Below are 22,385 nucleotides of genomic sequence, written 5' to 3'. Positions count from 1 at the left end.
ACCCCAGCCTTTTCCCCAAAGAGGTTTTACAGCATTGCAACAATGTCATGCTACTTCTGTCTTAGCTCGTAACAGATATTGATCACTATCTATGCAGCCACAAGAGGTCTTCGTCAGGTAAATGTAAAAATAGGCAGTTTGTGTCATGTTTTTGCTTTACTTCTGGTGTTTCGTTACCTTTGTAATTGTTGATTTGATTCACCTGTCCCTCATTCTTCTTTTCCAGTATTTCCCAGTGTTTCCCAGTATTTCCCAGTGTTTCCCAGTCTATTCCCAGTGTTTCCCAGTATTTCCCAGTGTTTCCCAGTTTGTCCCAGTGTGTCCAGTGTATCCCGGTGTTTCCCAGTATTTCCCAGTATTTCCCAGTGTTTCCCAGTGTTTCCCAGTCTGGCCCATTGTTTCCCATTATTTTTCCAGTGTTTCCCAGTTTGTCCCAGTGTTTCCTAGTATTTCCCAGTGTTTCCCAGTGTTTCCCAGTGTTTCCCAGTGTTTCCTATAGTTCCCAGTATTTGCCAGTGTTTCTCAGTGTTTCTTGAGTCAAAGAAAAGTAAAAACAGGAAGTAGTCCCGGGGAAATGCCTGCAGCTGATTGCTAAACTGCATAGCATATTTAATTAACTATGACAGGCTTACTTCAGCAGTAATTGTATTAGGGTGTCCTTGGCCCCCTGGCCCCCCTTTGGCAGCACCCCTGGCTAGATTTAATTATTTAACACATGTCAAACTCCCCTCTGCAATGGATGGAACTGCTTTTCTTTGTTGAGGTGTCTGATGACAGATAGTAGTGATGATGATAATGATGCTTTTGTTAGCTTTTCATGTCCTGGAACTTCTCACCAAATGCCTGAAGGAGTTTTGCGCACTCTACGTCAGGTTTTCATTCATCTCTATGGATTATCCCAGACAACCTGAAACTTTGGAACAATTTTACTTTGTCCGGTGAGGTTTCAGCCTCCTAGCTATTAGCTCACTCGCCCCAAAACCTGCCTTCCCCAAAGCTCCATGTTGGGCATCCAAACTCTGCTGAAGAGCGTTAACTTTATCCATGCGCATTCGTCCTCACAGCTAATCCATTTCAGCATTTTTGTAGCTGTAATGCCTCTTTAGATTAGCCTTTATCTGCGAGTGCATCCCCACAAACTTAACCTCATTGGTTTGCCTTTTACTTTAAAAAAAATTAATCGTTTGTCCATTTCTTTTGGAAAGCTTGATACTCAACATCTACTTGTTTTGATGACAGGCATAATGATGCATTGAGGGGATCTCAAATCACTCTGTGTGTGTTGCGTTCAGGAACAACGCGTTAATCTCTCATTTTATATTATTTTCTGTTCGCTGAAAAAAGTAATTTCTTTTTTGTATTTATGAATTGCCTCACCCCTGCTCTACAATCTAGGAGAGTGAAATGTCATCTTGACCAATATTCATAATGGACAAAAATATGAGAAGAACACACAGATTGAAAAATACTGGAATTTCCCCTTAAACTAAACTCCTGCTTCTGCCTCTCAGATGTGGGCTTATCTCTTGGGTCTCGCTCGGCCTGATTGTCAGCTCAGCAGGTTTACGGCTGGCTGGAAATGAGTCAGTCTTTTCTGAATATGGTAATCCCATTAAACGTTGGTTTTGTGAGATATCTCTCGCACCCGGCAAGAGGAATGAATGTTTCATACGGCAATACCTCAGTACGTCTCTGGCTTGCTGCACCATTGACAGACCTTTTAATATGGCCGTTTGAATTGTTTTAAGTGGAACTATTTAATACCCACTGACATTTCCTTTTAATGAGTGTTTTGGCAGTGTGAAACTGGCAGCTGTGATCTTTTAGCATCCCTTTACCTGGAACATATGCTGCAGTTAGTTGTGTTCAGCATGTGGACGCTTTTGAGTCCACCAAAATGGGTTATCGGTATCTGGAGCAAACAGTATGATTTGAATCATTACTAATTCACTGGGTGTCTCCATTGTATGGCCTACAACCTCTGTTTTTATGGCTGCTGCTGTTCCTGCGGTCTGGGCCTGCGGCCAGGACGTGACTCTGTTTTCTGTGTTTTGATCTGCTGCTGCATTTTCCGACTGAAATAGGCCGGCTGGCAGAACGCCGCATGAGTCCGGATTGAAACAGAAAATACACCCTGTATGTTTTGCTCTCCGTCTTTCTGTGGTGAAAACCTACTGAAGCCGGACTTGTTGCCTCATGCCTCAGTGGATAAAGAAGTTTATTTTCCTGTCAGGCCGATACGTCTGTTCATGTCAGCAAGGCGGTCAAGAAACAGCATTTGATTTGATGTTAATTCAGTTGAACATTTATGGCCCTCCTGTGATTGGTTACAGAGGTCTGTCAAGTGTGCCTGTTTGGTCCCTGCACTTTGATGACCAGGTTCTTGATTAGTGTGTGTTTTATAAGTGCTGTAAATTGCTGTGTAATTGGTGTAATTATTAAAATGTTTAAGCTGTAATGTACTTCAGTAATTAAGTTTTTTCTTCCATGCAATCTGGGTTCGCTGAGTAGGCGTGAAGATGTGCTGGAGTATACGCAGCCGATAACAGTAAAAATCCTGCCTGTGATTCACTGCATATTGATTCTTCTGTGTTTCGGAACACAGTCATTAAAAAAGAAATCCTACTACGCTTCATATTTTGCCCTTATCAGTGTTTCAGCTGCTCTGATGTCAGTGAATTAACATCAGAGTGGTAGCTGACCGTGAAATTACCTTATCTGAATATTGTCCCTGTTTGAGGTTATTTAACAGGTCATTGATATTTGCAACCTGCATAATGCATGCATTAAAGCCTAAAACATTATGTTTAAAGTTGTGGTGCGGATCCTGAATTTTCATGTTGTAGATTTATTTTTTAATAGTGCTCTATTAAATCGTTATGATATTTAGTGTGCTCCGATTACTAATGTTGACTAGGAGTTATAAAAAGTCATAAATTTGACTTAAATTTGAAAATAGACTTTACGTGAGTTAGTTGAGAAAATCAGCACCACTAGCATATGTTAAATATCAAACTACAGCCAGCAGATGGTTGGCTTAGCTTAGCATAAGGAGTGGAAACAGGGAGAAACGCTTTATCGTCCTACCTCCTGAACCGCCGCCTATTGTCTTTGCATTTCGACTGAGTAGATGTCAGAAAGGACTAGCAAATTAGCATATTTTACATTATTATCACATTTTATTTATGCTTTCCAACTTTTTCACAATCCAGGTTGTAACATCACCTGTGAAGTGAAACAGCACATTTACTGTGGTCGGGGACAAAGTTCTGCTATTCGAAAGTGTTGATTGGATTTCTCGGGTTGTACTTGTTAAGGTGACAATTCCTAATGCCGTCTCACTTTATCCCTTTGTAACTAACTGCATGCCAGCAACTGCAACATGAAAAGTTTTGCAAAAGTAGCAGTGAGCGCGCCACCATTTCCGATATAGTTTTTAAGTCATGGATGTGAGTTTTAATGAGCGCTCTCTGATGTTAAGTCGTTGCTTTTATAAGGTGGCTCTGTCTTGCGCTTTCAATTTGCAGTCTTGCAAATTGCTGTAGTGTTTCACCATTTGTCTTCCCAAGACATCTGGACGTCTAAGGTGTATTCAACCTTGTTTCAGAAATGTGCAAGAAATGAACAGTTTTCTTGTGATGCTTGTCATATTTAGCGCACAAAGAAAATTACAAACTGTAATTCCACAGACTGGGACTAATAATAGATTTGTATTGGACGTCAGGTTGAGATTGGATTTTTTTTTTTTTTTGCCTCCTCAGTGTCATGACGACAAATGAAACATCCTGTGCTTTATATTTGGCACATGAGGCTTTTCTGATTCTGGCTTGTTGCCATCAGTGAAGCCTCCCTGTCAGCATTAGAATGAACGCTGTGCTTCTCTTTTTCATGTATCCCCCTGTTGTGCTTCTATCACTGTGTCTTGTGCTTGGCTGGCCAGGTGAGGCTGATGCAGCCAGTCATGCTGACAGTTGGAACAGTGTGTTGTTCTTGATGCCTCCCTACCTGCATGTTAGATCAATTGTTTGATTGCTGCAGAAGCTGAAAGCAACCTGTGGCTTCGTTCTAACCTGTGCGATTAGTTCTTTGATAAGGACAACAGGAGAGCACTTTACCCGGTGACTGGCAACAAGTTTCAGCACAGAAATGAATGTACAGCGTGGCCGCATAAGGTTCAGTCTGCAGTGGAATTTCCCAAGGGCTTTCTCAGCTGGGACCTGATTTATTTTGAGTAATAAGACAAATTACATCCTACTTTTAACCTATATGTGGCCTATATAAGGGATTTCTTTTGCAGAGGTCGGCTTCAAAGCACTGTTCATACGTTAAAAATATATATTAAGTGTCAGCTTGACCTTGGATCGATAGTCGGTGGTATACTTTTATAACTGGGAAAATCTCACACTCCACACTCTAGAGGCTCCACCAGGCAAATCTCTGTGAATTTTTGTTCCGTCCTCCACGCGGCTGCAAACCTCACCAGGCGCGTTTCAGAAGCAGAGCATTTTGCCTGCCTGATTTTGTTAACTTCTCAAATGTTTGCTGATTTGTTAACTTCCCTCGATATTTTGCCTCTGCCTCGGGTAAGTAGGCTTCGCAGTAGGTAAATGGTTTCTTTTTTTCCTGTTTTAATTGCGTTTACTGCTGATGTACCATTGGGAGTCTGCGCAGGGTGTTTTATTTCGAAAATTTGCTGGATTCTCTGCGCCGTTTCTGTGTCCGACTTCCTGTGTGGCTCAATCTGCTCTGCAGTTGTGATTTTCCTGCTAGCTAACCGTTTTGGAACATAAAACACATGCATGAAATCAAAATGGTCTACCACACGTAAAGAATAAAAGTCTTACCCATGAACACATTTTCTGAATACAGTGATCCCTCGCTATAACACAGTTTACTTTTCACGGTTTCGCTACTTCACGGATTTGCATCGTGCATTGTGTTCTGCATTCTGATTGGCTAAAAAGTCACTCCGCTTCTTCTCTACCTGTGCGTCAATAACGTTGCAGTTTGATATGTACACGTACGTAAAACAGCTTGCCAAATTTACATTACGTACGTGCAAATTCTCTTGCAATTTCGAGTTTTGCCTATCACTATGTTCTTCTTCCGAACAAACACACCTGCACCGCGGGCTTCAAAAGAAGAAAACACTGCAGAGCGGAGTCAGGATGCAGCGGCTCAGTCTGAAGAGCAGTGAAATACACCTGAGTCACTATTTGTCCGACTGTACTTTGTATTTTTTTCATAATAATTTTTAATTTTCTCCCGTTTAATCCAATTACTCGGGTCGCGGTGGGCGCCGCTAATCTCCGCAATTTAAAGCCTTCTGTTCACATTGATGATTAAAATTATTATTTGACAGTACAGTACCGAAGTTATTTGTTGAAAAAAACGTTTCTAAAGTACTTTTATTTGTGAAACAAATGCATGAGCCTGTAAAATGGTTTGTTCTTTCTTTTAAATGTATAATAGAATATTTAATTGTATAATAATTGTAAAAAAAATTAAAGGTTTCTACTTCGCGGATTTTGCCTATCACGGGTTCTTTTTGGAACGTAACCCCCGCGAAAAACAAGGGTATACTGTACAGTCGAGGGCACTGGTTCTTTCTCTCCTGCCTCTTGTCATGGAGTTAGCTAACTCCTGCATGAAAAACACGATAACAACTCAAAAAGAGAGTAGCAGGTAATGTGACGGGTAAAATAAGCAACTCTGTCAACTCTTTACTTTTTGCATGATGAGGATTCAAACATGGCAAAGTCTTATTTATAAGTGCCCTGTAACCTCATTAAAGTTATGACAGGTTTATATTTCCTACCTTTACATATTTGCCACAAACTAATTCACAGTGCTGTGAAGTTCACAGTGTTTGACTCACAGTACTTTTACAGGATAACTGACAGCTGGTCAGGAACAATTAATCTTTTCTACCTGTTTCATTTACCAATGAAACTCTCAACCATCAGTGAGAGTTTATGTTCATTTTGGTCATAAATGTGTTTCTTACACACTGTTGTGGTGTAGGGATCAAACAGATCTTCCATAATTCCCAAAAACCAATGAAAAATATATATTTTTTGACCATAAAAGACTTTAAATGCAGCAATTGCAGCTCATTTGCTTCCTTTGCTGGAGGACATTTGTATGTGCTTATGTGCTGCATTGTTGTCATGTTTGGTCAATTCATTGCTCTGAATTTCTCTTTTATTTAAAAACTCTAAACACGCAACATGTAGTTAAAGTAACTTTGCAAGTGCTTGAATCCTTTATCATGTTTTACAGCAGCTGTCACATGTTCAACCTCACTGCAGAGGGTGGAGAAAAAGACAGAAGAATAAGTACAGTGTATGGATGAATCAACCTTATTGTCAGAGAAGAATGTTGACATTCGACGATTTTGCGAAACCCCACGTTATGTTTCATGACTCTTTTTAAAATTCATTGTCAAGGTTTCAGTAATTCTTTCTTTCTGTGTGACAGCTGTGGTATTTAAAGTGTGTGGCAAATAAACAGCTATAAAGGTATATTTTTAGGTATTAGGTATTATTACAATTGTTCAAGGTTGGTGTATGACTGTGGTTACTGTTAAGAAAAAAAACACAAAGTCTGATTTGCAGGCCTATAATGAGATGCAAAGTTTGGACTCCTGCATAAAAGCCAGACAACGTCACCAACACTCTCTGCCTCTCTGTATAAAAGTGCTTCTTGCACTATTCTGCATAACTGCCAGAAATGCTGCTTTGCAGCTATTTTGACAACAGTTTCTTGACATGTCTGTTGTTCTTTGTCACTATCAGAAATGCCCAATATCTTTCACTTTCAATCACAATGAAGCAAATCTTTTTTCTGAGTCTAAACAGTGTGACGTGAACATGGCATTAGCTCTGAACATTGGTGATAAACATGAATCGTGCGGTGCAAATTATTCAAGATGAAGATAATTGCTGCAGATACTGGGCTGGATGAAGAGATGCGAACGTCCGATAATGCTGAAATATGAATTGGGGATGAGCTTTCAAAGATAATAATGCAAGTTCATGTTATTCCAGGTGTTTTTATCAGCTAGATTCCACTCAGTTGGCCAATGATGCTCACTTTTTTTTTGTTTGACGTAAGGGAATTTTATGCCAAAAAGAAAGAAAGCAGAATTTTTGTGCATTTGTCATAAAACATAAGGAATGTAATAGATTAAGCTAACACTAATGGCCGTAACACTAACACAGAACGTAATATTTGCACCCCCACAAGTGCAAACAAATTAGATATTCTTTAATTTTTAGCAATGTAAATGTGACAATATGCAGATAGAAGTTTCATGTTTTATCACTTTCTCATAATACCAATCATGAATGCCAGGAGACAGCCTAACAGCCTCTAAAGCAAATGATTGAAACAAATTGAAACTGATATTAGTATTTCATGCTTGGGTGCGCAGCAGATGTTCTAAGAGAAGGGTAGAACAAGGTGAGTGTCCCTCTTTTTTTCCCCTCCAGCTCCGAGCAAATTCTGGTTATATTGGCATTTATCAATCAGGGATCAATGAATACGATTGTAGAGCAGAGCGCTTTGCTTCAGAGTGTTATTGATTGGCTGATTGGTTGGGCATTATGCCAGTCCCCGTTAGTGGTTTCTGTCCTTTCACCTTTCTTTGTCTCTCATCTGTCCCTCTTGCTGACATGGGTGCTTGGTGATTCTAACTGATGACAGTCCTAAGTGCTTTAATAGAAATGTATTGATCACAGGCGTTGTGAGACATTTACACAGCCGCCTGGATACACAGAGTACACGGAGAAAACAGGCGTCCTCTCTCTCACATGTATGTGTTCTCCACTCCATGTCTCTCAACCTCAGTTGCTCCCTTTGATGCCATATAAAGAGCTGGTTTGTGCTGTGAACAGGGTGACAGGGTGACCCTGGTGGGTAGACAGACCATTTTACAACCAGAGAATCAGAGGTTCAATGATCGTCCCTCCTTTTGTCAAAGTGTCCTTGAGCAAGCCATTGACCTCTTACCTGCCCAGAGCTGCAGCTCTCAAATGTATGCGTTCATGTATGTTTGACTGAAAGGATGTGAGAAAAAATTGACAATATACACACCTCTGGCTGTGTGAAATATGCCTAAAGGGTTCCCTTTAATAAAATAAATTTTTAATAATTTAGAAACATTGCTCTTGCCATTTTTTTTCTCCATTTTAAAGCCGGAGTGCAGGACATTGCTCATTAAGTTGATCACCGCCTGGTAAATCACTCTGTGTTTTGCGTCTGGGGGTCTGTGGTGAGATTCCCTCCCTGGTGCACCAGCACTGGTTCACGTCAACCAGCAATGGTTGGTTTGCCAGAGCTGAAGGGAGGAGCAGCCGTAGCGAGGGGTTAGGCTACAGCAGCTAGAAGCATGGCAGAGCCTACGGTGTCATAAGCACGTTAAATTACTTGTGTAATTACTCTCACTGCCAAAGTTACAGACTGCAGGTTAAGATTATTTTAAATATTACTTTTTTTCTAAACTAAGGACCATCCAAAGCCCTTTAGCAGCCAAAATTATGAAGTTATGCCATACGACTTAAACCTAGCAAAAATCTGAACAAAAATAAACGATAATAAAGAAAACGTGAATATTATATATTATGAAACATTATATCCTCCATACTTGATTTCCTTGTTCCTCTACAATAAAATGCAAAACAAATAAAATCCAGTCGAACGAGGATTCATCTTACATTTTAAAGAGAAACCAGAATGCTATTTTGTGTCCTTAAGATTTCTAATTTTATGTCACCCTCTTGACATTTTTCAGAATACATCCTTTCAGAAATAGTTTGGCATTTTGGGACATTAGGAAGAACCAAGCCTGGCTTTATCCAAATGTATCAAAATCCACCTAGCAGCACCTCAAAGGCTCACTAATTAGCATGTTTAATGTCCTTTGTTTCATTCATACAAAGAGTAAATGACGAATTGTGGTATTACAGTGAGTTATGCTAAGCTAACTGTCTCCTGGCTGTTGCAGATATGAGAGTGATATCAATAATCTCCTCTAACTCTGGACAAAAAAAAGCTAGTAAGTGTATTTTCCTAAATGTCAAACTATTTCTTTACTGTTTAGAATTACATGAGTTAATTTCTTGATTGCATTTTTCCACCTAATTAAGTAAAAGATCTTGTCTTTGTCTACTTTTTTTTTTGCTTCAGAGCTGTGAAGTAACCTATTATTTCTTAATTTCATTAGTTCAGATCTTCCCCTTGTTTTTTTAATACACTTTCTCTGCTCCATTGCCTCAAAGACCTCACACTCACTCTATAGTAACAACAGCAGTCAGACAGTTCATGGTTGTTTCTTCTCATATGGATCGTTACCAGCTTGGTCTGACCACAGCGCCCTGCTCTCTGACCTCTCATCCTGTCCACACTGCATGGTGGTTTCGGGTCCAGCCTCAGAGTCGGCGACCTTTACCAGCAGCTGCAGTTTTAATCAGCACTTCTCTCCAACCGGGCAGCCCCAACCAGCCACTTCCTGCACCTTAATGAGTCCAGAGTCCCAGGCCAGGCTGTTGCTTTCTTTCCTCCACAGCAGAGTGGGCGTACATTCAGCAAAACTGCATCCACTGAAGCACAGCGTTGTGCAAGACTTGCAGACAAGCCTGAGAACATTTTAAAGTGTGACGTTTGTCTCTTGACACTTCCTTTTTCGACTGCTAATTCAATTACATTGTCACAGTAATAGAGAAATATTATCGTATTGTAGCGCAGTCTGTGTGATCTGTGAGGCTGGCTGGTTAAAATTACAGAGCACTTTCTAGACACTCAAGTGATTCGCTTCCATTTATAATCAGGTGATTTACAATGATTGTCTTTGCTCATTGCACCTCATGTTATTGGCTATTGTCCATGCACATCTATCTCTTAAACAAAGTTTGAATATTCTATCCAAGCGATTCCAACTTTTGAAATTAACTTTGACCACGGGGGCGTACTGGTGGCTTAAAGATAATTACATCAAGGGCATGGAGCCTGACCCGTTTTTGCATCAGTAAGTTTCTGCTTGGAGAAAAGCACTCAATTGGCAATTGTTGTCTTGCCTTTTGTGGGAATGTGAATAGCACCTTATTGATTGGAACCAAAATGTTTTTAATGTTGTAGATGAGATTTTTGGATTGCTGGCTAATGGGAAGATGGAGGCAATCTGCAATCTATTTTCAAGTCAAGTTCCAAATTGAAAATCTTTACAGGCATAATTAAGGCTTATCTGAAAGGAATGTCAAAACTTTTTAAATGTTTTTTTTTCCCCCACTCATCCAATCCTGGTTGTAACATGTAAACACACAAACATGCTCAGAATGGTGATGAGTCTATGCAAAAAGTAATGAATAGAGAACAGAGAGCAGTATTGATGCTTGATCCAATGTAATGGCAGTGAAAACAGTGTCCTTGTAATTGATGCTGTAATGTTCTTTAAAGTAAATAAGCAGTTTAGCGACGTTAATGAAGTCATTTTCTAGAAGTATGTGTGTTTTTGATGTTATGTAGCTACATCAGTAGTTCCCAATGGAGAAATTCTCTTTTTCGTCCTCTGGCAGGGGTTGAGGGTCAGTGGATTAAGTATGTTGCCCGAGGATATGTGGACATGTGGTGTGGCCACGGGGTTCAAAGCCTGGCTTCTCCACCTGGGAGATGACCTGGATTTCAAGTAGCCATTGTGTTTGGATGTTGAAACAAGACCTTGCTGAGAAATTACTCAAATGCTCTCCACCAGCCTTGCTGCTTCCCCCTGTGTCCAGTGTTTGTGCTAAGCTAAGCTAACAGGCTTGTGGTGATAGCATTATATTTACTGTACAGAGGTGAGAGTGATCTCCTCATCTAACACGGGCAAGAAAGTGATTAAGTTTTTCTATTCCGTTATCAAGAGGAGAAAAAACTAAAACCAATACTGTATTGATCCTGTTTATGATCCAAAGCCGATCACCACTGTGCAATAGACCTCTATTGTTGTCCAAAAATTATTGAAGAAACATCAATAAGCCACAAGGTTGCATTAGCTCACATGTTCCTTCACTATGTTGAACATATGTTGGCACTTACTTTCAATCAATCCATATACACCCCACAGTTTCTGTAAATATCTAATAATGTGTATTAATCCGCACATGAAAATGGTTCCTGACAAATGCACTTTTTACAGGTGTTTGAGGGATGTTTGCTAAAAACTACAAAAACTACAGTGCCCAGTTGCTTTGCAAAATGACTTTGACCTTTTTTGTTTTTAAAAAAGATGTATGCCTTCAGTAGAAACAGATGGTTTTGCAGCTGAGAGACCCAGTGGAGTCAGAAAGAGAACGGACTGATGCTGATGCTGGGTTTAGTCTTTTCATGGGATTTGTTTGAAATAGAAAAACAAAGACTAAACTGAGCCTCATCCAAAATAAATAAATAAAAATAATAATAATAAAAATTAACACCTGTGTCATAAAAACAGACATTTCTAAAGATCTACTATGTGTTGCTTTACTGCTTTGGTGAGAAGCACCCTAGCCGTCAGATGCTTTCTAACCACTGTGTGTGTTTGTGCTTTCAGTTCATGTGAAAGCGGGAACCTGTGAGGTAATTGCTGCACACCGATGCTGCAACAAGAACAAGATCGAAGAGAGATCCCAGACTGTCAAATGCTCCTGCTTCCCTGGACAGGTGGCGGGAACAACAAGAGCGGCTCCATCTTGTGTAGACGGTATGCCAGGCTTCTCATTATAGCTTTGGTAATGATTTGAGACTGACTTCTGATTAGGGAAGAAATGTGCTACAGTGCAAAACTGTCACACCTGTCTCGGTGCCTCTGGTGCTTATTTCACTGATTATTTGGGTATGAGAGGTTTATTGTATTAAAGACGGGAGAAAAATAGAGTTGAGATTTTCATGATCCTGTTGCTGTGTCCCAAAGGCTTTACAGTCTTCGAAATCAAATCACCCGTTTCTCTGTTGTTGATGTTATATCAGACCATTCGCTGAGCGACGTACACGGTGCAGAGGGCCAGGTCGTTTAATATCATGTCAAGAGTGGCCTCAGCTACAGGTGAATCGATCCTTATCTCCTCTTTTCACTGTAATGGCTCTGACATGGGCTTCCTCGACGTTGACAGTTTTCTTTTCACTTTGGAAATGTCGGGGGAAGCTGTTTCTCCCCTGTGGGCCTCCTCAGAGCAACTTCAGACCTTGATGCGCCAACCTCTGCCGCACGTGTTATTACCCCTCCCACGCACCGACATCCACCCTCCTCGCAGTGCACACACCTGCTTACGACACTTGCCGCCTTGACATTGACCCACGCCCTCTAATTCAGACCTGAAAACACACCGGGGCAGGACTGAGGGGTCTCCTCCGTCAGCCAGAGATCAAAAGATGCTCTCTTCAACCACTGTGATGAACATAAGAATACAAAGGCACTTGTTGTTGCTTCAGCCAGGACAGATCCATGCTACGCTTTCAAATAGCATGTTGTTAATTTGCCTACAGTAGCATTTTCTCTTACTGTTTTCTTTCCTTCCTTTTCCTCACAGCATCCATAGTTGCACAGAAGTGGTGGTGCCAGATGCATCCCTGCATGGATGGGGAAGAGTGTAAAGTGCTGCCAGATCTCAAAGGATGGAGCTGCAGTACAGGAAACAAAGTTAAGACAACCAAGGTGCGTTTAATTCACAAAACATTTGTGAGCAGGTGATAAATGCTCTTAAATCGTCACACGTAATATTCAAAGATCAGAGCCAGTGAAAAGGACTGAAAAAGCCATGGCCTTGGATGATAGTTGTAACAAAATGTGACCCCAGAATAATGGAGGAGGGCTGGGTAAGTGTTTGAAAAGAAAGAAACAAGAGTTAAAGAGAGCACTGGAGAAGATTTCTTTTATTAACTTCAGATGAGAGCATAGCAGAGCAGGCAGAGTAGAGGCAGCAGGAGAGGAAGATGTGACTCACAGGGGAGAGTGGGTGAAGTGTTTCTTGAAGCGATCAGCTTAGAGCAGAGCGAAGAGGTGAGTTAAGTTCAGCTATCTATTTAGCTACACCTCGCGTTGTGTTGTGCAAGTCTACATAAAGTCAGTTCATTGTATTTTCACTTAAGTTGCTAATTTGGTAGAGCCAGGTAGATCAGGTCGTCAATCCGAGAGCCCGTCGGCTAATTGTGCACAGTTGTGGAGAGAACAGGCAATGCTGTGAGATGACCAAGGAAACCAAGACAAGTCTCAGTGTATTTTTAAGGTAGTGTTACGCTGCTATCACACCTAACCTGTTTGCTGCCAACTCAACTCCGGTCTTTGTCCACTTCTGGGCAGGCTCTGGTGCAGCTCCGTTGTGTTGTGAAGGCAAACAGGCAAACCATTAGCATGATGTCAAAAGCGAAACTAAATCAATCTGCTGATCATGCGCTTTTCAAAAAGCAATCTCCCGTATTTGCTTCCTCACGTCAGACCAGTGGTGGAGGGGAAAAAAGTGGATTCTTAGATGCAACGCAACTCTCTCTCTGAAAGATCACGTTTCGATGCAGAAAAGTCAATGAATGGAAACTTAAAACAATTCTCGATGTGTAGGACTAGGTTCTACGTAACAGATTCAAACATGCGTCATTTTCTACATCACAAATCGTACCCCTCTGAATCTGAATGAGCTTGTCACCTGCTATTTTAGCAGCTCTCCAATGATGGATAAGTGGACCAATGATGGATAAGTGGACTGACGTAAAAGAGGCAACCACACAGTAACCAGCACAAAATGCCTCTCTTTTTGTCCCAATTACTATTTCTGATACACTGCACAAGGTCAAGCTGCAATTTTGACACAATGATCTTATCTATTATTTCTGTGTGAGCTCATCAAAGCAGATAGATAAACAAATAAGGTGCAGTAAACTGATTCACGGCTCGCTGTCAGTCTCCAGAATCTGAATACCCCCCATGGGTACGTGCAGCACAGATGATGCAGGATGGCAGTCGCCAAAACTGTCCAATCAATGAATTACCTGTCAGTTACAGCCCCTGTGTGAACATGAAACTCACTAAAAGCCAAAAATGGATCTTTTTTGTCTTTGGTCCAGACTAATTGAACCAAACTGCAGGTACGAACCAGAAACCAACCATGCTGTTGATCGCTGAATACGGCCCATTATTGCTTCCCTGGAGAGTGAATGCAGACTTCAATTAACAGAGATTAGATCTTTAATTAGGAATCCCTCACACCATCAATGTTGAGTGTGGACTCAACTGGCTTTTTTGTATGACTTGAATCTGTGCGTGTCTCAATAGTTTATTGTACATTTAGCTGTGGTTAAGTGTCACTAGATAGTGTTAGTAAATAGTCCTTATCGGTATTTTCCTTTATGGCATTATGGTGATTGTTTTGTCAAACCTAGGATTTTAGACAAACTAAGGCAATTAAATTGTAATTTCACATATTTGATGGAAAATTGATTTGCTCTCATAAATATACTGTTGTTAAGGCCTGTTCTATGACGGCAGTGCTCTTTCATTAATGATGATTAAATATTTCCAGGGTTTCCATCACAAGTTCGGATCTGAGCTTGCTATTAGACAGATAGTAGACAAAACAGACTATTTAGTGTCAGAATTATTCATGAGTGTACATGATGTGTATTTTCAATAAATGCAACACAAGACATTTGTCCTGTTTCTGCATGGACCTACTGTATAATTTCCCAAAAATCTGAATTACAGTGTTGAAAGAACGTGTGTCAGATTGATTCACTTGAATAATAATTTAATAATATATATCATTATCATCAGGAGAAGATCAGAAATAAACTTTCAGATTAGAACAAAAATATGTTTATGAATAGACAAAATAAATATAGAAATATAAAGACGTATTATCATGCTGGTGGTTCATGTGGGAAATGAGGTATGGACGCACACAGCACAAGACAACTTTGATAAAAAATGGAAAATCAATGATCACTTTTGTAATAAACAGTGTGATTTTACACCAGAGAGTTCATTAGTACAACTTGGGAAACGCAGCCTCTGGGGAAGTGAGCAGAAATCCAGCTCACACGTGTGCACCCCATCCTCGTGGTTTTAGTGTTGAGGGGAAGGGAGAGCAGGCCTTGAGTTGGGTCCCGCCTTTGAAAAGTCAGAGCAGGCTCGCATATGGCTTCAAAAGTGCGAGCGAGAAGCAAAACAAAGGCGAGCAAAGGCAGGAGAAAGACAAACAAACAACAAGCAAAAATCCCTCCAGGAGGCCAAATCATCGAGTGGGATGTGCTGAGGCAGGGCAGGAGGGCTCAAGCTGTAGCGCTTTTAGAGATTAATAGAGGTTATCTGGACATGTGTTTTTGGTTTCAGGGTGTGGTGGACCTGAAGTGGATGGTAGGTGAGGAGGGGGGGTGCAGTGGGCCCTTAGCCATCCATCACGGCCCAGTGTTTGACTCACCAAACGCCTGTAGTTGAGCTGCCTCTTCCATTATTCATGGCTACAGGAGGCCTGGACAAAGCAGAGCTTTTTATTTTAGCCAGGTTAATAATTCATGCCCTCTCACACAGCCACGGGAAAGCAGAAACAGAGGCACAGACAAGCAGGGGTCCAGGTGGCCAGTAGAACCCTTCAGAACCTTGACTCCTTTTTGATTTGGGAGTCAGCGGGGGTCGCCCCATGCTCATGGCCCCGCTGCCTCCCACAGAGAGCCGGTGAGGGACGGCCTGCGTGTGCTTGAGGGCTCTGTGCCCGAGCTTCCTGGTCAGTTAACATCATTCTGAGGAATAAATAGAGGGCTCTGCTGAGGATGGAGCTCAGCTTCACAGGTGTTTTATTGGTAAAGTGACACCAGTCCTTTCAAAGTTACTTAAAGCTGCATCATATCCCGAGTAAAACGTTGGTTGATAAAAGATATATTTTATATTCCTTTTTTAATATCATATGCCAAAGGCCAGTCAAGTCACAAGTGGTCAAATCAAGTCTCAGACTCAAGTGGTTTCGGAATTCTTGTGAGCTGAAGGAAGGAGATGTCAGAAGTCTTAAGAAGAGGTATTTATTTCAGGCTGGATGCATGATGGAGAAGTTGATGAACCATGGTAGCACCACACCATATCCTGAAGGGGTCCTTTCTAATGGGGATATTAATACTCCCAATGTCAGGTTTCTACTCTCTACTCCTCAAATCATTCCCTTTTATGGGAAAGTCTAGATGTGTGGTACCTCTACTGGATACTCAAATCTAAACATTAGCTTCTACCGTACCGACGCATGACTTCCACTACTCTTTGAACTACTTCCTCATTAAAAATGTGAATACTTGGGTGACTTCCCTTGAATGGTCATCTCTATGTGTTTGCAGTTTATCAATAAGACCTTGGTTACTATGGTAACTGAGCCAGGGAGTGCCTTCCTGTTTATATTCTTTATATCCTATCTTCCGATATTGTGTGAGACTGTCCGAGGTCTCTATACTGCCTAACGTTGAGACCCTTGTGCTTGTAACTTTTATTAGCCAATTCAGCCCGTCCTCACCAGAAATACACCTGTCTAGGTCGTCTGTGTAAGCAGGTTATTCCGATCCGTATTTATTGTGAGTCTGCAACCTCGAGTGGTCGTAGTGATTATGACGGGGGCAAAGGAGGAAGTCAGGTGGGTTAGTGTAAAGAGCAAGAAAGTCCACATATGGGGGAAGGTGGGGTGGATGAGTGGGTCCGGCAAACAGAGGAATCTCACCCAGGTGACTGCTGTTAGTGTCCCATGTGAAACCCCCATATATATTTATTTCAACCCGTGATCTTTTTCTGAACCTATCCAAGGAGCTATGTTGCTGCGACCACCTCAGACCTGGCAGGTGACCTATATCAGTCCTGTAGGTGTGAGGATGAGTTGAGCGAATTGCAAGTCACTCTCAAGCTTTTCAGGGGAGTGAATGCTGGCTGTTTAAATGTCCCGGCATCTGAACATTTTACGTACAATAACTTTGACCAAGTCCTTTCACTGCTTAGACCTAAACGCTTGAGCTGTACTGCTTTTCAAAGGCTGCCCTGCTGGAGCCAGGTGAAAACTCTAGACCTGAAGGTTTATGGTAAGCATGTTCAGTCAAGCAGCAGTCAGGTCTCAAGTGCTGATTTTTGTGACCTAAAGCTGCACTAATCAGTATTTTTTTAATACAACACAATGACTCAAATCACTACACATAATTGAAATCGCAGCTTTTTGTGAACCTGACTCTTAGATGAATGGTCTCTGTCAGCAAAAAGAAAAACCAACTTTCCTCTACCTGCTCAGTACTAAACAGTAAAAACAAAATTAGCAACCAGCTGGTGAACATTGAGCATTCAGCAGCTAAAAAGCTTTTAAAAAGACAGCACATCTCAATGAACAGCTAAAGCTTGGCTCAACCAGAAAGATCTGGCAACCTTTACTGCTTAAATCTCCTCTTAAAACATCTCTCTCAAAATAGATCGTCAGTTGCATTAAATGCCTCATATGTTCTATAAATTCTTTCTTTGTTGATGTCCGTGGGATCGTTGCTGATAAGTAAATGATGGTGTCGCTTCACCTCACGACGAAGTCACACCAATAAATCAGACGTCTCGGCTCCCTTCAGGCCTCCTCTCGGACAACTCCAGCGGTTCCCTCTTCCTCCGTGTATCCGGCAGCGGCTAGTTTTATAGTCCTGCTGGTAATGTCAGGAATTATAACCCCGGCAGCTCCTGCTTTTCACTTCCTATCAATCAGAGGTCAGAAGGCGAAAGTACCACAGAGCCTTTCCACTTGACAGGTGTTATGATGCTTGTTCAGAGCGGGTGGAGGGTTGGTGATTGATAGCTGTCTGAGGACAGGGTAAAAAATACGCCTTAAATTTACTGAACTGGCGTGCGTTCTAGCCTTAATATTCTGTATAATGACTTCAGCTTGAAATGTAGCAACTGGACTGTACTGCTGTGTGTTTCTGCCTCTTCCTTCTGGGCCAGTTTACCAGGACAATGTGCAGGTAGCCCCTGATTCACTCAAACAGCGGCTCATCACGTCACCGCCTCCTGGACTGTCACACAGCTCATTGAGCGGTGGGATGGCTATGAGATTATTAAGTTTAGAAAATAAACGATAACACCGTGATCTTAAATCCACATACCAAAAAATAATCATGCAGTTACAACAATGACAAGGGACTAGCACTCAGAATAAGCTTCCATCATCTAATTGATGTATGGAAATACATCTTAAGGTATTAAGTTGTATTTACTTGTGCGTTTGCAGGAGTGTATTACGATCATTGAGTTCTTAAGATGTCAGTCTGCTTCAAAATGTGTAATTTTTTCACTGGGAAAAAAAACCAACTGTGTGAATAAACAGATTTTCAGAGTTAAAAGGCTGAAAGACAGTGTGAGATGTTTAGTCGATAGAAAGCCTGAAAAGAGGAGCTAAATCATTCTATTGATGATTGATTTGTCTTTTATGGTCCATTAAGACATCGCTGGAGGCTGACACTGACCGTGCAATCTGCAAATTTACAGCAGCATTAAAATCTGCGGTAATATACTTCAGAGAAAGAATCATGGCATTCAAAACTGATGCCTAAGTGTTTTATTCCGCTATCTTGATAATAACCACACATGTGCACTCACGTGTGCTTCTGCAGCTTTCCATCAAAGGTAGGCTCTTAGTTTGTTTATCAACGGCTGTTTGAACCTACAGCTGACCAGTCAAGTGGGGTCTTTCATCCCGAAGCAGCTTAAGCATCAAACCCAGCGGAGCTGCTTTCTGTTCTCCTGATTCCTCTTTGTGTGTTAATGCACCGATAACCCCCACAGTGACACCCACAACACCACAGCGCACTAATTGCTTTGATAAGGTTCCGCTTTGCTTCTCATTTTTTGTTTCTGCTGCCATATACGTTCTTAAGTTTTGTTTCACGCTGTTAATTTTGCCTGTCTAAACTTGTTTATCTCTTCCACTCATGAGGTGAAATTCTCTTTCGGAGACGCTCCTACAATTTAAAATGTGTTCCTATTTGTACATCTGATTATGTTGGAATTTTTCTTCTATAATGAGAAACAAAGCTGAGCTCGGGACATGTATAAAATAGAAATTGTCCACATTTATCAATACTAAAAATCAATATTCAGCAAAACTGCGCTTGCAAATGCATTATCGTGCCAGTGCACCATGTTTCTGCCAATAGAAATATGCTGGAAGCCGTCGCTAAAAGCGTTTGTAAGAATGTATATCTGCAGCCTGCTGCTGCGACAATAGCAACACCAAATCATTTCCGTATGCTCTCTCACATCCATGATTCCTGAGGATTGTCACATGGAGGTGAAAATTAAATTGTGGCTCCCCACACAGCAAGCACTGTGTCTTCAGCTGCAGCTCTAAGCTGCATAAAAATCACACTTCCACAAAATACTAGAATCGCATTGCTTGGAAGACCGACTGTGTGCGGCGAACCCCTCGTTGGTTTAACTGGTGAGACCCTGCAAACTGCTAATTGAATGACCGTAATGTGCAAATATTCACTCAGGACCACCTGTGTTTATTTCTCTAAGCTGTGTGTGTTGGGGGGGCGGGGGTGTTTGTGTGTCTGTGTGGATTTATTTTTTTTTTGACAGTGCCTCCTGCATCAGCGTGCAAGTCAAAAAGTTACTTGTGTTCTACTTTTAAAGGGCAAAGCAACAAGGAACAACATTCACCTCCCAGAGTATTTTTAGAGCTATGCTTAAAGTGAGAGTAGTACAAACTGCATCTTTCAATCTTTTAGATTAATATTCATGAAAACATCTGAGAATACTTATGCCAGCAGTATGCCATCATGAATAATAATATTCCCCTGTTTGCATGGAAATCATTGAGCATGATGTACATTGCATTACATCTGACTTCTGGCGGCTCACCGTCTTCTCACTTTCTCTGTATAACACCGCAGATGTTTGAATTATAAACTTGCCAGCTGGGGATATGCACACCTTGCACCTGATGCGGTTTTGACAGACAGGCCCTTGCTTATTGTTTTAATGAGACAGTCACAGTTTGTCGTTGAATTTTAGGTGAAATGATTCGTCAATCAACCATTAGTCGATTTCTCCAGTCAGTGGAGAAAAACATGAATGAGATGAGGGGTTATTTGAGCTAAGTGCTAACGTCAGCTACACGCCAACATTTGATAATCAGCACTAAACACAAAATACAGCTGCAATTTGTTTTGCATGTATTTAGTCATAAAACAGAATAGTGGATAAAGTAACATTTTGACCAGATCAATTGTAATACTGGATGAGAACTTAAGTGATCACCAAACTAATTACAGTTCACCTGAAGGGGACATGATATTATAGTGCTAATCTAACTAACTAAGAATTTATTTGCACACAATTGCTAAAAAATCCACGGTTTCCATCTTGTAAAATGTGAATATTTTTGGGGTGTCTGTGTTAGTAAACAGAATAACTTTGGATTTTTGATTGTTGGTTGATGAAAAAAATGAATAATATGTTCTATAACATTTTATAAACCAAGCAATTTATCAACCAATTGAGAAAATTATCTTTCCTTTCAGGCTTAATTAGAACAAAGTGATGCCTACAGTATATTTTTAGAAAAAAAACTGAAGCAATGTGTAGTACTATAACTATATAACTATAACTAACTATAATATTTTACATTTTTTTGTAATTCTAAACTTATTTGAAAACCTTTTAAAGATGGATTTTTCTTTGGCTACACTTGCGATTGCTCAGCTGTGATAAATACAGTAGGTTTAATTATTGCTCTCCTGTCACAGTGGTTTCTGTCACACTGCTTGTCAGACAGCACTGCTTTTGAGAGTGTTACTACTCCTATTTGTCATCGTTAATGACTCAAATCCCTTTTTATCCCCAGCACCCATTCATGTCACAGACACAATTTTCTTCTGACTCCTGACTCTGTTTTCATTTCTCTCCCTTTCTTTCTAGGTCACACGATAGTCGTCTGTTTCCAGGATAACCTGCTTGGGACCAGATGTTGTTTCTGTGACCAACATCATAGGACATTTGGATATCATGTGTTTTGAGGATTGGTGGAAACCAGGGACCAACAAGGACAATAATCACGGACATTCCACCGAACGAATGGAAGAGAAGGACCAGGGAACGTCATATAAGACTACATATCCCAAAAAATTCCTGACTTTAGATCCAGCATCAACAGTAGCTGTCTCTGAACTCTACTGCCCACCAAATCTCTCTTTGTATTATAGTTTTATTCCTATGGACTAGAAGACTCAACCATGAAGATATTTATTGACTAAAAGACTGTGGATTACACCAGAAAAAAAAAAAAAAAATCACCCCTAAAACAAAACCATGTGATGTGAAACTTTTGTGTTATTTTCTTGCCGCAGGACTCTTGATGCATATCTGTGTTGAAGATCTAGTGAGATCATAAGCATTTCCATTCCTTTTAGCCTTATGCAGCAGATATCTCCTCTGTTTCTTTTACGTTGATTTGATCGAGTGTTTGGCTTTCTTAAGTTTGTTAGGATGTCAAGTCTTCTTTTTAAAGACAAAAGACGATGCCACAACAATAAAACCCAGAAAAAAATGTAATGATGTTTGACTGCAAGTCACCGAGGGTCAACACAGCTGCGTTCTGCCAAAATGTTTTAATGGTATCTGTTGTTTTCGAAGCCTGGTGACTACCATTGATTACAAATGTCGATATTATCTCAATAAATCTAACTCAATGGATATCACTGTTCAGAAAAATCTGGGTTTTTAACAGTCTGTGTCGATGCTCTTTGTATGAGTGGCTACAATCCTTCAAATATGCAGGTCAAGCAAACAACTTGATCAAAAAAACAAGAGGAGGAGGAGAGATAGCACAGCTAATAAATGCTGTGTTCGTGATGGAACTGAAATGTTCAATTCAGAAGATGCAAAAATAGGCCAAAAACACAAAAGGGAAAAAAATCTTGCCACGCTGTGTCTTTAAACCAACTTACTTCACAAAAAGCCGTCTGGTCTGGTCCAGGGAGAGACTGATAATTAGCTCTCACCCGAACACAACCCTAATCCTGTTTGATTCATTTCCCGAACTGGATGTCGTCGTCATCCAAGCCTGCCTTCATTGTGTTAAGTTAACGCTACCCGTTGGTCTGAGTGAATTCCAGCAAGGCGTTGCCTGTTAGGAATCCCAAAAGGATTCTGAGTGCATGTCATTAAAAGGTTATAAAAAAAGTAAACCTTTGGAAGGATTCAGGGTTGGTTAATGAATGGAGAAAGACAGACACCAAAGGGGTGCAGAGAGGGATTATTTAGCTCTAGTGGCCTTGCAGGCCACCTGTGCAGTCCATGAGACGTCCATCCATTTTAACTCATGTGCTGTGGCTACTATCATTACTAATATCAACATGCAGCTCCATCCCCCTCTCTGCGG

The 22,385-nt window shown here is 40.9% G+C and overlaps 1 protein-coding gene across 1 annotated transcript in view; it reads left to right on the top strand.

The window, feature by feature from the left end:
• tafa3a (TAFA chemokine like family member 3a) overlaps positions 1-21,648 on the top strand; it is a 91,528-nt gene extending 69,880 nt beyond the window's left edge. Inside the window, exons 3-5 of the mRNA XM_041957870.1 lie at positions 11,570-11,719; positions 12,546-12,670; positions 20,924-21,648. Coding sequence (XP_041813804.1) covers positions 11,570-11,719; positions 12,546-12,670; positions 20,924-20,935 — 287 coding nt within the window. The 3' untranslated portion in view covers positions 20,936-21,648. The remainder of the gene's footprint in view (positions 1-11,569; positions 11,720-12,545; positions 12,671-20,923) is intronic.
• The last annotated feature ends 737 nt before the right edge of the window (positions 21,649-22,385 follow it).

This window comes from Chelmon rostratus, chromosome 2 (assembly GCF_017976325.1).
Source record: "Chelmon rostratus isolate fCheRos1 chromosome 2, fCheRos1.pri, whole genome shotgun sequence".
In the NCBI taxonomy this organism is placed as follows: Eukaryota; Metazoa; Chordata; class Actinopteri; order Chaetodontiformes; family Chaetodontidae; genus Chelmon; species Chelmon rostratus.
Note: the sequence above shows the minus strand (reverse complement) of the source record. Positions and strands in the feature narration are given on the sequence as shown.